Here is a 14,065-nt window from a genome sequence, read left to right as displayed (position 1 = left end):
CTATGGGGCCAGAAGCGCTGCCACTGTTCCCATACTTTAAACTATACAGAGGTGAAGATGCCAATCAAAGTATAGCACTAGAATTAGAGACTTCGTTGCTAATACTAAGGTGAAGCTTAAAGATTCCTATGTCCAAGGGTCTCCCCACCTGAGGTAGGTTCTAGCCCAGACTAACCTGGAACTCACTCTGAAGTCTCAAACTTGCCTTAAACTCAGTACAATCCTCCTACCTCAGCTTCCTGAGAGCTGGGAGTAAAGGCATGTATCATCATGCTAAAAACTGTCTCCAGGTTTTCATTCACACCGGGTAAACTAAACTAAACACTACAAATCCATGGTGCCAGCCAACACAAGGCATGCTGCACCTGAGGGGGAATTGGCATCCCAATGAAGAAAGAGAAAAAGAAAGCTCTAAGCCCTGGCTGCTGTGATACTCAGGAGTCTCACCAGAGGCCTGTTTTGAGACAAGGAACTCCAAAATTTAAGGGGCAGTTCCTTGGCAAAAGTAACTAGTTTTAAGATTGTGTGGAAGTCCTAAGGCTTGGATGGACTTCCACTGACCTCTGAAAATCAAATAATTAAGAGGTCATGGCCACTGTGGTAGTGACCTACACTCAAGGTCACAGAGTAGGTGAGACAGGGGCCTGTACCCTGAAGGGTCCTAGGAAGGAGTTCACATCTGCTAAAAGTTACCAGGGCTGCAGATGTTTTCAAAATGAGATCCAACCTGTGAAATGTTCTCATGAAAACTTTGCTTTTTTACCTACATGGGGCCAAGTCTTTTTTTTTTTTTTTACAACAATGAAACAAGGTAAAAGGTATGAAATTGGGGTGGGGGTGGGGTGTCCCTCCCATGGGAACTGCACATTGGCATAGACTAGCCATCTTACTAAGTCCTTGGGCATCTTTGAGGGACAAAACAGGTCATCAGAGCCTTGAAAACCAATCAGCCCCCTCTCAAGCTAGACCCCAAGTGGGAACTATAGATCCCTACACAAGGCCAACATCATCCACCCACAGGACAGATACAGCGTCTCCCCACCACCATCGCCACGGGGGAGCACTGCCGGTTTTGTACAAATTGATTCTCACCCACAGTTAAAAGGATTTAGAAAAATGAGTCGTCATGATCATAATTAAACAAGCAATAAAACGACCAAAATATACAATGCAATCAGTTTATAGAAGTGGGGCGGTGACTGCTAATTATTTGCGAAGGAATGGAAAGAGCATCCAGGAAGCGGTAGCCGCCAAGCCCAGGCCTAGAGATACAGCTGGGACCATTAAATAAATTTTGTACCATCTAATTAACTTGGTGCGCAATCTCAATTACTTTTCACCCAAGAAATCACTTTTGTTCAGTTTTATGTGTGTCTATTTCCCTTTTAAAAAAAATGATGTAAGGCCTCGTCAGACAAGTGAGTTCCAAACTGCATTTGTCTTTCAGCGGCTTGATGGCTATGCATTTAAAAACCCATTCTATCTTATAAACTAAAAATTAAACGTGCTCAGCTGTGATGGCCGTCATTGCATCTGCTATTTATATGCTAATGCCCTCCCTGGAAGGCCGTGCAAATTGCCCGGCCAGGCCAATATCTCATGTGCATCTCCGGCGGCCAGGGACGCACCTTCAGAGGACAGAGGGCGCAGTGCTGCTGACCATGTGATTGCACGGAACAGGCACCTGGCAGACAGTGGTGCCAGCATTAAGTCAACCCTGCCCAGATGCAGGCAGGGTACCTGGAGCATATGCACCCCTCTGAAATGAGTCTGAAAACGACACTGGAGCAAAGCGGCATTTTCTCGAATGACCATCTCTTTTAAAGTCTATACTCATCAAAGAGATCCCAGGATCACATTATTGAACACACAGCGGTAGGCATTTCCCCTCCTCATCTGATCCAAGTCAGTGCAGGAATGTGGTCTGCACAAACCGGCAGACACCCCAGAAGCATGAGGGGAGATCTTTGGGTCACATGTGCCTGGAGGACCATTTCTACAGCCAGGCTGGGGCCCAAATCTCTACTTGGTCCAGAAAAGCAGCTAGTCAGATGGGTAAGAGGGGGTCACACATGATCAACCAAATGAAGCCTGCTGGCCCACATAAACACAGGCCAGGTGCCCTGGTCCTCCATGCTCCTCAGATGGACAGACTTGGGCCACCCTGCTTTCTTGGGATCCCACTGCTGATGGCAGCATGAGTGGTGCAGAGGCTAGCTGAGCTATAATGGTCATGTGAAAGCCACATAGAGGGTGAAGCTGCTAATCACTCTACCCCAGAAATGTGAAAGAAAGCTAACTGTGCTGGACAGAGGTGTGCCTTCACTTGCTTGGCCCACAACTGCCATCTCAGTTGAGAGCATGTAGCTAGCCTCTGGGAGCACAAAGCCATGCATGGTCTGCTGTCACCAAAAGACCTAGTGCCATATTCATCAGACAGCCCTTTCACTGGGCAACTGGACCGCTGCAAGGGGGCCAAAGCTCATACAAATTCCTCCAGACTCAGTTTTCTCATCCTTAAAATGATAGGAGAGGGCAGAAGAGATGGCTTAGTGGCTAAGCACTTGCCTGTGAAGCCTAAGGACCTCAGTTTGAAGCTCTATTCCCCAGGACCCACTTAAGCCAGATGCACAAGGTGGCACATGCATCTGGAGTTCGTTTGCAGTGGCTGGAGGCCCTGGAACACCCCCTTTCTCCCTCTCTCTCTCTCTCTCTCTCTCTCTCTCTCTCTCTCTCTCTCTCTCTCTCTCACTCCCTCTTTCTCTCTGTCTATTGCTCTAAATTTTTTTTTTTTTTAAATGATAGGAGGTGTTCTTGGAGCTAAAGGAATAACAGGTGGGAAAGTGTTGAAGAGAGATGGCTTATTTTGGAACAGTATCTGATTGAAGCTGGGCACAGGAGACAGGTCCATGCTATAGTATACCACAGGAAGCAGGCTGGTATAGAGGCTGCAGCCAGCCTGAGTTTCTGTTCTCCCATCCATGTGGGCTGACCTCATGAAAACTGTATGCCCACACCCCTCCCTACTCTGTGCTCCTGGGTGCCTGCTTGGCCTTCAGTGTGATGGAGGGAGCACAGTGCCTGGAAGGCTGTTTATGGGCCCTGCTGCCTCACAAGGTCCTGCAAGGCTGATTTAGTTTTCCTGCCTTCCTCTGCCTGTGTCTGATGGTTCAACATTTCATTTCACCAGGTTTTCTGCCTCTGTCCTTTTCACCTACAAGAAGCAAATCTCATGGACCCAGTAGCAGCCCATGAAGCTTTCCTAACGCTCAACAGAGGCAGAGGTGGGCCTAGGAGAGTTCCCAGCACAAAACCACAGACCTGGCAGTAAGCTTGGTCTTCTGGACACCCAACACAAAGCAAACAAGCTATACAGGAAAGTGTGTGCCAAATGGATTGATTTCCACTGCTGTGAATGTGGATGAGTCTATGGTTACAGAAAGGTGGCTGTCACACTGCTTTTGAGACTGGCAAGCACAAACACAAGGGTCAACCAGTCACATGACCAAGCAGCCCAAAAGTCAGGAAGGAAAGAACAGTTGCTGACAGGTCAGACAGACTGATGGTCAAAATCACTGTTCTGACCACTAGCCCCTGGTAGCTCATGTTTTGTTAATTACACAATACGAACTAAGTGGTGATCACAGAGAGCTGCATAATGAAAAGGCAGGTAATTTAAAAGTTTTCAAAGGATTTTTATCAGTTTAACAAATGAGGCAACCATGGATTATTATAGCTCTTCTGTAACAGAGCAGGTGAAAACTTACTCTACCAAATGGCCCTCCACATTGATCCAGTCAAGATTTATCCCCAGCCTGCCTCCAATCAGAGCAGACATGGATACACTCTGTAAAGCAAATGCTTAGACATGTTTAAACTGGCTTAACTATTTTTGAAGACAGAACATCTATGTCAAAAGGAAGGCAATACTATGCAGAAACCAATGGCAACAGACAGACAGGGGAGGTGGGGCTGGACTCCACAGTCCCCGGAAGGGAAAAGGGAACGCTTGCATAGTCTGCACTTTTCCAAGGCTGGCTAGGACCTGTCCATGGTCTGAGATGCTGTTTATAACTCATTGCATCATGTTTGTCTCACACATTCATTAGAAGTTCTAAAATGTTTAAATCATGCATTATTGAATTAGTGTTCCTCACTTAGCCTGTTCTACATTCAGAGTTAACGATGCCGATCCCGTGCTAAATGGGGAAACACTAGGAAATGATTTAAACCCTCCGTAAATTTTATTTGGAAATTAGTGAGCACCTCATTCATGATTTCTAATTAAAACAGCTCTAATTAACATGGACGTTCATTAGCCACATAATCCCCACCCCCTCCAAGAGCCACTGTGGTACAGCAACCCTGCATGGAGCTGCCCACCAGCTGCAGGAGGGGAGATGGGCAGATAGCCCGCTCCAGAGTCTATTCTGGGAAGCGGTGCTCACCTGAGCCTGGACGCTGCCACTCATAGCCAGGGAGCCGCCAATCACTTCATCTACAGGCGGCTCCTCGCTCTCCAGCTCAGACAAGCAAAATCCCCAAGGACTTCCGAGCAATGCCTTTCGTTAAAATCAGTTTGTGGAGATGGGTCTAGGAAACATCCATTCAACTGACAGGGGAGCAAACCAAAGCCTGTCTTCCCACTGAAGCTGGGGCACCATCAGCCCAAGTGGCTACCACCTAAATGAACCCAGCCAGTCCCATATGTCTCCAGAGCAGTAGCAGTCCCCACATCCCTGAGGGATTGCTTGGGCCAGTCCACTGTCCTGTAAGGCCAAAGGGAGACAGGGAACTCTGCCAAGAGCTGTCATACAACAGCACCTGGAAGGGCCCATTTTCACAGCAGGTGCTGCAGGCACGAATGGACGGAAGTGGTCAGGCCACCACTCATCTGCTCAGATATGTGAGGAGACATGTGCCAAAGGGTAAGACAGGGCAGGAAGCCAGTGGGTGCATCAAGGGGTGGTGGGGAGAGCACAGGCCCTGAGCATTACATGAACCTGGGGCCATGCACCACAGGGAGTCCATGTGTACAGTGCCAAATCCAAGACTCTTGTGTCTGTGCCCCGCTGGAGTTGGGATATGGCCGATGGCACTTCTATGCCCTCAACTGTGGCAGCCAGGGCACTGACAAAGCCACACCCTGCCCAGTGTCTGCCTAATGTGGGCCCAACACCCAACGACACCACAGCCTGAGCAGACCAGCCACAGAAACTAAGACTATAGCTAACTCAAAGCAGCTAGCAGGCCTAGGGTAAGCTAGACCTGAGGAGAAAGTAGCATATGGCAAGACTATGCTAAGGACTCATAAGGCTCTGCTTGGTCATTTTTTGCCCTGGTACCGAGGACTAAACCCATAGCCATAAATAATACACTAGGTAAGCACTCTTCCACTCAAACTCATCCCAGGTCTTTTTTTATGTTTTGTGTTGAGACAGCATCTCACTAAGCTGTCCAGCCTGGCCTTGAACTTGTAATTCTCCTGCCTCAGCTTCCCATGTAGTTAAGATTACAGTCCTGCACCATGAAGACCAGTTTCCACTCAGTCTCTCTGAGTGCATGGCAGCTCCACAGGGGCAGCAGAGTTGTGGGCACAAGTCACCACAGAGAACTGGAGCCTCTGAGCTCTGGGGATGCTAGCTATAGCACGTGGAGCTAAGCTCAATGCAGACCCCTGACCCAGGGGAGTGCACATCCTCATCAGCCACACAGACTGAGCAGCAGGCGAGAGCATTCTGCTCAGGACCCCCTCCACCAACTGTTCACTCAGCAGTCAAGAGATGTGGACCTGAGATATGAGGCAGGAGGAGCAATGCCCAAACAGCCTCAGGCCAAGTAGAGGGGCTGGGCTGCTATGACCTTCTGGGCTTGAGGTGCTGCCAACCCTAGCACTGCTGGCCCTAGTAAGACCATGCAGGCTGGCAATACTGGAGATTAATCTACACTGTACAAGAGTCCTCAAAGTTCTATGGCCACTCCTTAGAGCACCAGCTACCTAAGGACATCCCTGCATTACGAAGGCCCCACAGTTATGTCTGGCTTAGTCCTTTGGGAAGATTGGGGTACACATCAGAACAGTGAGGTGGCCTCCCCTCCACAGAATAGCTTTCAAGTCATCCCAGGGGGGTTTTGCATGGCTCAGTCTCAGTTCAACCAACCTTGGGATTCTGAGCATATAGGTTCAAAACAAACTCTTTCTGATGCAGTATGGACTTAAGTAGTAATTTTCCTCATGATTAGAGAAATGTTCTCATGTAAACATATGTTGTGGGGCTAGAGTGATGGCTCAGAGGTTAAGGCACTTGCCTGCAAAACCCAAGGACCTGGTTTCAATTCCCCAGTATCCCCTTTACGACAAATGCATAGATGTGCATGCTCCTGGAATTTATTTGCAATGGCTAAAAGCCCTGGTGCACCCATTTTCTTTATCTCTCTCCTCTCCTCCTCCTCTCTTCCTCTTCCTTCTTCTTTTTCCAGGTAGGGTCTTGCTATAGCCCAAGCTGGCCTGGAGTTCACTATATTATCTCAGGCTGGCCTTGAACTCACAGCAATCCTCCTACCTCTTCCTCCCAAGTGCTGGGATTAAAGGCATGTGCCACCATGCCCAGCTTTCTTTCTCAGTCTCTCTCTCTCCCAAATAAATAAATTAAAAAGACAACAGAAAAAAAATACGTTGTGTAAAATTCACAAGACTGACTTAGATAGTCACACACCAAATGCATTTCTTGTAAAATATTAACAGCGTCCACCAAACATGGCCAGGCAAACCCATCTATAGTACTGTGTCCCCACGATTACATTCAGGGATTGGAAGAATGAAAGAGAAGCAAGATCGCCCTCTGCTGGCCCTGGCATTGCACACATCCTCTCCAAAACCAGGACTAGCAAACTGCTGCAGGGTGGACAGGGATTCCCTCCTCCCTCCTCTAGTTCCAGCCCTTCCTGCATCAGCCATCCAAACTGGTTGCCACAGAATGGTCAGCTGTGTCCTTAAGTACTTGGTATAGTGTATTACCCACTCTTGTTTCTAGGCTAAGACCATGGATGGCTTTGAACTTTACCTTTCCCTTAACAAAGACTGCTGTTTCTATCTCAAAGTTACTTTCCAAATTAGTTTACAGATCAGCCTACACAGGCCACAGGCCCACTATGTGCTTGCTCAGGCAGGGTCCAGGTCTGGGATTTAGGTTCAGACCCAGATTCCATGTGGAAGTGGCATATCTGGTATCTGTTTCCTCTCTTTCCAACTACCCTAAGTATGTGCAGGCCCCTCCCCAGGCCACAGGTCCTGTAGCCTCCTGCACAGAACCTCAGCTCTCCATGTGACCCTCTGGTTCTATGGTCACCCTCCATTCCCATTCCAAGTGCACTAGCTCTTCCAGATTACAGCCCAACAGTGTACTCTACCCTCTAGCCAGCTGTAATGCACTCAGCGCCAAAGATCCATGTGGCTCCAGGAGCATTTCTCGACTGCATCCTTGCTGGCAACCAGCATCTCAGAAACTACGGCCCATACCTCCCTCTAGCTCTGCCTGGGGGCCCCATCTCTCCAGCCCCATCCAGGGCAGCCAGGTGCCCCTGTTTTGCCTTGATACCAGCTACACACTCAACACCTCCTCAGACACAGAGGGCCAGTTCCTGCTTACAAACAACCTGACCTTTCCAAACCTGAGGTGCCATACAACCCAGCAGACAAGTGGCCTTTGAGTCTCCACCCCAAAGGGCACAGTGCCCACACTTACTTTTGGCTGCCCCAGAGCTCTCTGCATATATATTTTGGCAGACCATGGTATGCTATTGCTGGCAATGCCATAGAACACCCCACTCACTTCACTAGGTCCTTGACATATGGGTTCTCAGCATCTTGCACATATTCTTGGCTTTAACACAAGGTTAACATATAGCACCTCAACAGCAGGAATGTAGCCACCATGGCACAAGTAAGCTCATGATGAGCAGCTTTGCTTCCAGAACTCCAGGCCAAGGAGTTTCTCCTTGGGAAAAAACTGGTCTGAAGCAGTTTCAATCATAAGAAATCAGCTCTGGTGAAGCCTTGGTGACTTCTACCTGTTCTAATGGCTGAGTGCAGAACCCTTGAACTTCTGTGTGCCCAGCCCTGTGCACTCACCCTGCACCTCTGTCCTCCCTTGGGCTTGATGTCTAACTCCTCATACTTCTTCAGAGCAAGTTCCAATTCTAGTTTCAGGTCGACGGCTCGCTTTAAGTGTGCATCATAGATCCCTGCACGAGTAAATCGCTGGAAAACAAGGAACAATTCACAATGGCCCCAGGCTGGCCACAAGAAGCCTAGCCTGAAGGCCCATTGCCTTCTGTGGGAAGGTACAGTGAGAGGGACTGCTTATTCCCACTCCACCCAGGTCACCCTGAATAGGATAACACCCATGCTCAGCATCTTCCTTGTGTCTTCCCTCCAGTTCATTGCTCCTACCTTCTACATCCTCACTCTGCCTGAGCCATATTCACCCCAAAAGCCACATATTCAGCTTTACCTGGACCCAGGAGTACACAGCTGGCAGGAACTTGTTCCGGATAAGCTTCAGTGCATCACGGGCAGCATGGAGGACAGCAAGGTTGTCTTCATTCTCCTGTACCTTTGGGCCATCTGGAACAAGACAAAGGAGTTGAATATGGACACTGAGGCTGACAGCCAGGGAAGAACACTGAAATCCTACCTGGTCCCAGACACTGGTCAACCCTGAGAAGAAAATGTACTGTTTTGGAAAGGTTTGGAGGAACATCAACCATTCTGGCTCTACACTGAGGCTGCCCTCACACAGTTTCACCTCCTGCAACTTTATCACCTCAGCCCACTACTCTCAGGACTGTCCCTGCCTCTCTCTTGGGTCTCAATGGCCCCCACAATTCTACCTTTCCTGGACAGGCATATGTGCGTTTGTATGTCTGTAGCAGACAGCTTCAGATTTGCTGAGATGAACTTCCAGACCAGACACAGTTATGGAGAAAGGGGTTTATTGAAGTTAACAGATACAGGGGAAATTCCATAATGGCAGAAGAAGCTGGCCCTGCTTTCATAGGTCCAAGCAGAGAGAGAAGCCACAAGCCACATAGCACACTTCAGGAACTCCAGATGGAACTGGGTACTTTGCATATCTTTAGATTGGAATTTCAAACCCACTATACCTTAAGATTTCCCAGTGATACCTCCTCCAGTAAGGTGGCTACAGATCCAAACTACAAACGAATAAAACATTGAATATATTGGAGACCATCTACTCAATCTACCACTATATATATATTGCCTCTGCTGGGCATGGCCCTCTACCACAGAGCCCACCATCAGCTGTGCAGTGAGGTGTAGCACTTGCTGTGAGTAGTTAAAAGACACACTATTGAATGTCCTTGAGGTACTCTTGGGGCCTCTTGAAGTACTCAGCACTGACAGCTAGCTGAGCCTTAGGTACCAAAGTCTCCACATAGCCTGAGCACTGCCACGTGGCAAAGGGAAACCCATTACATTCACTTTCAGGGGCAGCCCCTGAAAGGATCATTTGAAACTGCACTGTGAAGGGGCCTAACCCCTCCTCCAAACACACCCCACATTGTGAGCACACGACACTCATATGAGGATACCTAAAAACAGATGGCCAAGAAAGCACTTCCTCACCCAGCAAGGCTGGAATGCTGGGGCTAAGCATCACTCTGTGGCATATCCCTATTATCATAAACACAGTAAGGAACCACACTCTGGTCACATTTTCTTCCCAGGTAAGATGCCCCTGACAGATCTTGACCCAGGAAGAACCTGTCAGTGGCTCCATGTCCTGTTCATGGTCTTGGTGGGGCAAGGCTGCAGTGGCCCACAAGCTCTCTGTCGCTAGTCCATGGCTACGGAGGCTTGGCATGATGGCAGTTTACAGCAGAGCCACATAAGAAGGACAAGCCTGACCGGGAAACCCATAGGCAGCCCCACTTGAGAAGCTGCTGCCAAGGCTCAATTCCACCATGGAACAACCCAGTGCCAGTGGGGGAGCCAAAGACTGCCAGTCAAGAGCATCAGAGAGAGGAACTGGGTAACAACAGTGACCAGTTACCAGTGGAGAACTCCACGTCCAGTGTATATTTGTGGGAGCCCAGCCCATGGTTCCGCAGGAACTCCTCTGGGCCACTGTCCTCATCTTCATCCTCCGAGGAGTCCTGTGTGACTGTCTGAGGTGGTGGCTCCCCACCAGCAGCAGGTCCTATGTGGCATGCAGAGGCAGAAAGATCCTTACTGCAGCATGGTTGCTCCTCATCCTGAGGCCCAAGGGGGACAGATCCACAAGGGGCTACCCAGCCTGGGCTCAAGGAGCAAGGAACACAGCCCTCTGTTGTGTCAGGCACCTCGTCAAGTAATTCCAAGGGCACCAGCAACCTGAAGCAGTTCTCCACTTCTGTCAGGCAGCATCTAATTTCATCAGACATTTCTGCCAAGAGATCAAGACATCTGCTTATTGTATTATCTTGACCCAAAGAGTACCCGACTGCCAAGACAGCTTCTAAGACAAGAGGGTAGGGGAGTCATGACACCTCCAAGAAAAGCTAGTACCCAGATGCACGTAGACCATTTAGTACTGTTTAGTAGACCACTCAGCAAGACAGCTGGGTCTACAAGGTCCATCTCTGAATGTGTCTATGTGGCAGCTCACAGGAGCATGTGTGACTACCACCATGTGCTGACCTTCCACACAGGGTTGCAGTCCCAGCAAAGCTGCAGCTCCTGCCACAGCAGGAGATACCACCACTATTCTACATCTTACCAGGGTATCCCCCACCTCAGCAACCTCCATAACCCCCATAGCTTAGCTGTCTGCCTACAAGCTTCTATGAAGCTTTGGAGAAGGTACAGCAGGACCCACACCCAGAACAGGTGTCTATGTGAGGCTCTGAACACAGGAAGAACCTCAGAACTTCCATCTGAGGACAGAGAACAGCTAGCCTGTCTAGGGGCTCTCTGGAGATGGGCAATTATGACCCTGGGTCTATCCCTCACAAACTGGCTCCCAGGAAGCATATGGTAAGGATTTGGGGAAGTGAGCTGGCAAGAACAAATGGGGGCATAACATGGACAAGAAGAGTTCAGCAAGCAACAAAGTGCAGACTTCTGCCTGATGCATACCTACCCTAGGCTCTCTGCCTCAGGAGCCTCACAGTACGTGGCCATATGAGGATCCAACTACCAATCCACAAGAGGTGCACATGACCTATAAAGGCCCAACTCAAACCTGAACCATTTTGCCTTGTAGATCTGGCTGCCTGGGTTGAGGGCAGCAAGGGAATAGGCATGAGGGGCCTCTGGGAAAGTTGTGAGGACTTGGCCTGAGAACCTGCCTTCCATCTCCCTCTCAGCGCGCTCAGCACTTTCTCTGTGGATTTTATCCATGTGCTTCTGTTTCTCTTCTTCTCGCTTTCTTTCTGCCACAGTCCTAGCATTCACATCCTGAAAATCCACCTGAGAAATTGAGGAGGAAGATGAAGATTACCTATGACAAACACACACACACACACACACACACACACACACAGAGAGAGAGAGAGAGAGAGAGAGAGAGAGCGCAAAGAACACAGTACCATCAGCATAAGCCAACACAAGAAATCCACTGAAGCCTGCTGCCTTGTACTGCCATGCTTGCCACTCTAGATGGAAGAGGGGAGACTGCTAACCCCGAGTAAGACACAGATGGGAAAGCGGTATGCTTCTCTACCTGTCAGCTGTACCCAAAGGCCTGAATGCTACCTGAGTGAGAACCCTGCCAGGCCATCTGTCTGTGCTAGGGACAGGGGCACAGCACGATGGGACTAGACTGGAAAACATAACAAAGCCTGGCATTTCATCAAACCCATGACAGGATCTATAGCTTACTGGTACAGGTGGGGCAGATCCCAGAAGATGGAGCCTTCTGGGATCAGGGAAGACAGCAGGTGTGGCTCTTTTCTCCAAAGCTGCTTTGATCCTCAAGGAGCCCTGTCTCCTTATAGCCACTCGACTGTATGCTGGCCTAGCAGTCCCACCCACAGTCTGTGTGCCCTCTCCATTCTCAATGGAAAGGATTCTCCCTATCCTCAGCCTGCATTCCCCACCTGTGCCAGAAGATGACAGTCCTGTTCCAGGCTCACCTACCTTTTTGGTGTGTCTTAGGAAGTGGTAGCCCAAAGCTAGCTTCTTATAGGCCTCCCCAAACTTTTCATTCCAACTTTCCACAGCCTGCATGGCTGCCTGCCTCAGCCTCTGGGCCACCTCCCGCGGGGGTGGCAGGGGCTGGTCGTGGTCTGTGCCCAGAGTGAGCTCCAGGAATTCCTGGAAGTCAGAAATGAGCAGCATCCTGAACTGGTGAGACCTGGAGAAGAGCTCATCCATGATCTGGAAGGCTGAGAGGCGGATCTCTGCATGGTCTTGGGTCAGCTGTGTCATCAGCAGGCGGTAGGCATGGCTCAGCTGCTCCTCGGAAGACCTGGGAGAGCAAGCCAGGCTGATCAAATGCCCACCCATGAGAAATAAAGACAGTGCCTCTCTGTGTGAACCATTACATCCATAAATGGTAGAGACTGTGATTAGTGCCCATTTTTTTTTACTTCTTTTTTTATTACTAAGTAGAATGTTTTATGGATACATCGTGTGTTGGTACCATCATTTCTCTCCTCCCAGCCCCCATTCCACTGAGGGACCTCCTCAGTGGGATTGCTGGTCTTCCCCCGGGGGTTGCAGGTTATGAGATGTGAGAGCATCAGTCAGTCATTGTAAGGGTGGGAGGCAGTGTCTCTGGACATTTCCTTCCATTCTGTGGCTCTTATAATCTTTTCGCCCCTCTTTGGAAAAATTTCCTGAGCTGTGGTAGGTGTGTTTTAAACCTTTAGTGTTGTGTTCTCAGGAGGATCTGGATTTCTGCTTTGGTACATTTTGAGTATTGTCAGTGTCTGTCTTCATGACCCTAGTAGTGCCCAATTTTTATTCTCCCCTTCTAGAGCTGAGTATACACACCAGTATCTGAGCAAAAAATTGGCCCACTCTGGCATGTTTCTAAACAGCCCATGAGCCAAGAATGTTTTATACATTTCCAAATGGCTAAAACAGCTGGAGAGATGGCTCAGTGTTTAAGGTGCTTGCTTGCAATGCCTAACAACCTCAGTACCCACATAAAGCCAGATGCACAAAGTGGTGCATGCACAATGGTAAAGCACAATGGTAAAGAATCTGACTAGTATGCATGGGGTCCTTAGCTGGCCCCTAATGCTGCAAAGATAAACACATGGTGGGGGGAGTGCTGGAGAGATGGCTCAGCAGTTAAGGTGCTTGTTTGCAAAGCCTAATGACCCAGGTTTGATTCTCCAGTACCCATGTAAAGCCAAATGCACAAAGTGATAGATGCATCTGGAGTTCATATGTAGTTGCTAGAGGCCCCAGCGTGCTTTCTCTCTCTCGTGGCTTAAAAATAAATAAAAATATTTTTAAAAATAAACAAACAAGGCTGGAGAGGTGGCTTAGCAGCAAAGGCATTTGACTGCAAAGCCAAAGGACCCAGGTTTGATTCTCCAGGACCCATGTAATGCCAGATGCACAAGGTGGCGCATGTCTCTGGGGTTCATCTGCAGTGGCTTGGAGGCCCTGGTGCACCCATTCTCTCTCTCTCCCTCTGCCTCTTTCCCTCTCTCTCTCAAATAAGTCAATAAAAAATAAGAATTTAAAAAAATTAAAAATAAATAAACATATGGTTGAAACATACAAAGGAATACTTCCTGACACATGAACATTATATGATTCAAGTGGCAATGTCTACGGGTTATGATTGGCTGGAACATATGGTTGTATGGCCCCCAGCTACTTTCAGAGTTGAGTGGCTGAAACACAACAGAGGTTCACAGCATACACACCTTAGTGTTTTCCAGATGACCTTTCCCAAGAGAGCAGTGCGACAGGAGAACAGTGAGGCTCAGAGGGCTTTGCACAAAGCCTTACAAAATTAATATGTGAAAAATAAAATTAGTTGGCAAAGAAGGTGGGAAACCCCTCAGCTGAAGCCAACTAAAACCAGCTGGTCCTATTGAC

The 14,065-nt window shown here is 48.8% G+C and overlaps 1 protein-coding gene across 3 annotated transcripts in view; it reads right to left on the bottom strand.

Moving 5' to 3' along the window:
• Uvssa (UV stimulated scaffold protein A) overlaps positions 1-14,065 on the bottom strand; it is a 44,505-nt gene that overhangs the window by 18,902 nt on the left and 11,538 nt on the right. For all 3 annotated transcript variants that reach the window (XM_045161650.1, XM_045161648.1, XM_045161649.1), the window contains 5 exons: positions 12,143-12,473; positions 11,353-11,473; positions 10,077-10,448; positions 8,514-8,626; positions 8,132-8,260 (listed from right to left, as the gene is read on the bottom strand). In XM_045161650.1, the coding sequence (XP_045017585.1) occupies positions 8,132-8,260; positions 8,514-8,626; positions 10,077-10,448; positions 11,353-11,473; positions 12,143-12,473 (1,066 nt within the window). The remainder of the gene's footprint in view (positions 1-8,131; positions 8,261-8,513; positions 8,627-10,076; positions 10,449-11,352; positions 11,474-12,142; positions 12,474-14,065) is intronic.

This window comes from Jaculus jaculus, chromosome 11 (assembly GCF_020740685.1).
Source record: "Jaculus jaculus isolate mJacJac1 chromosome 11, mJacJac1.mat.Y.cur, whole genome shotgun sequence".
NCBI lineage: Eukaryota > Metazoa > Chordata > Mammalia > Rodentia > Dipodidae > Jaculus > Jaculus jaculus.
The sequence above is the reverse complement of the archived record's forward strand: the minus strand, read 5'-3'. Positions and strand labels throughout refer to the sequence as shown.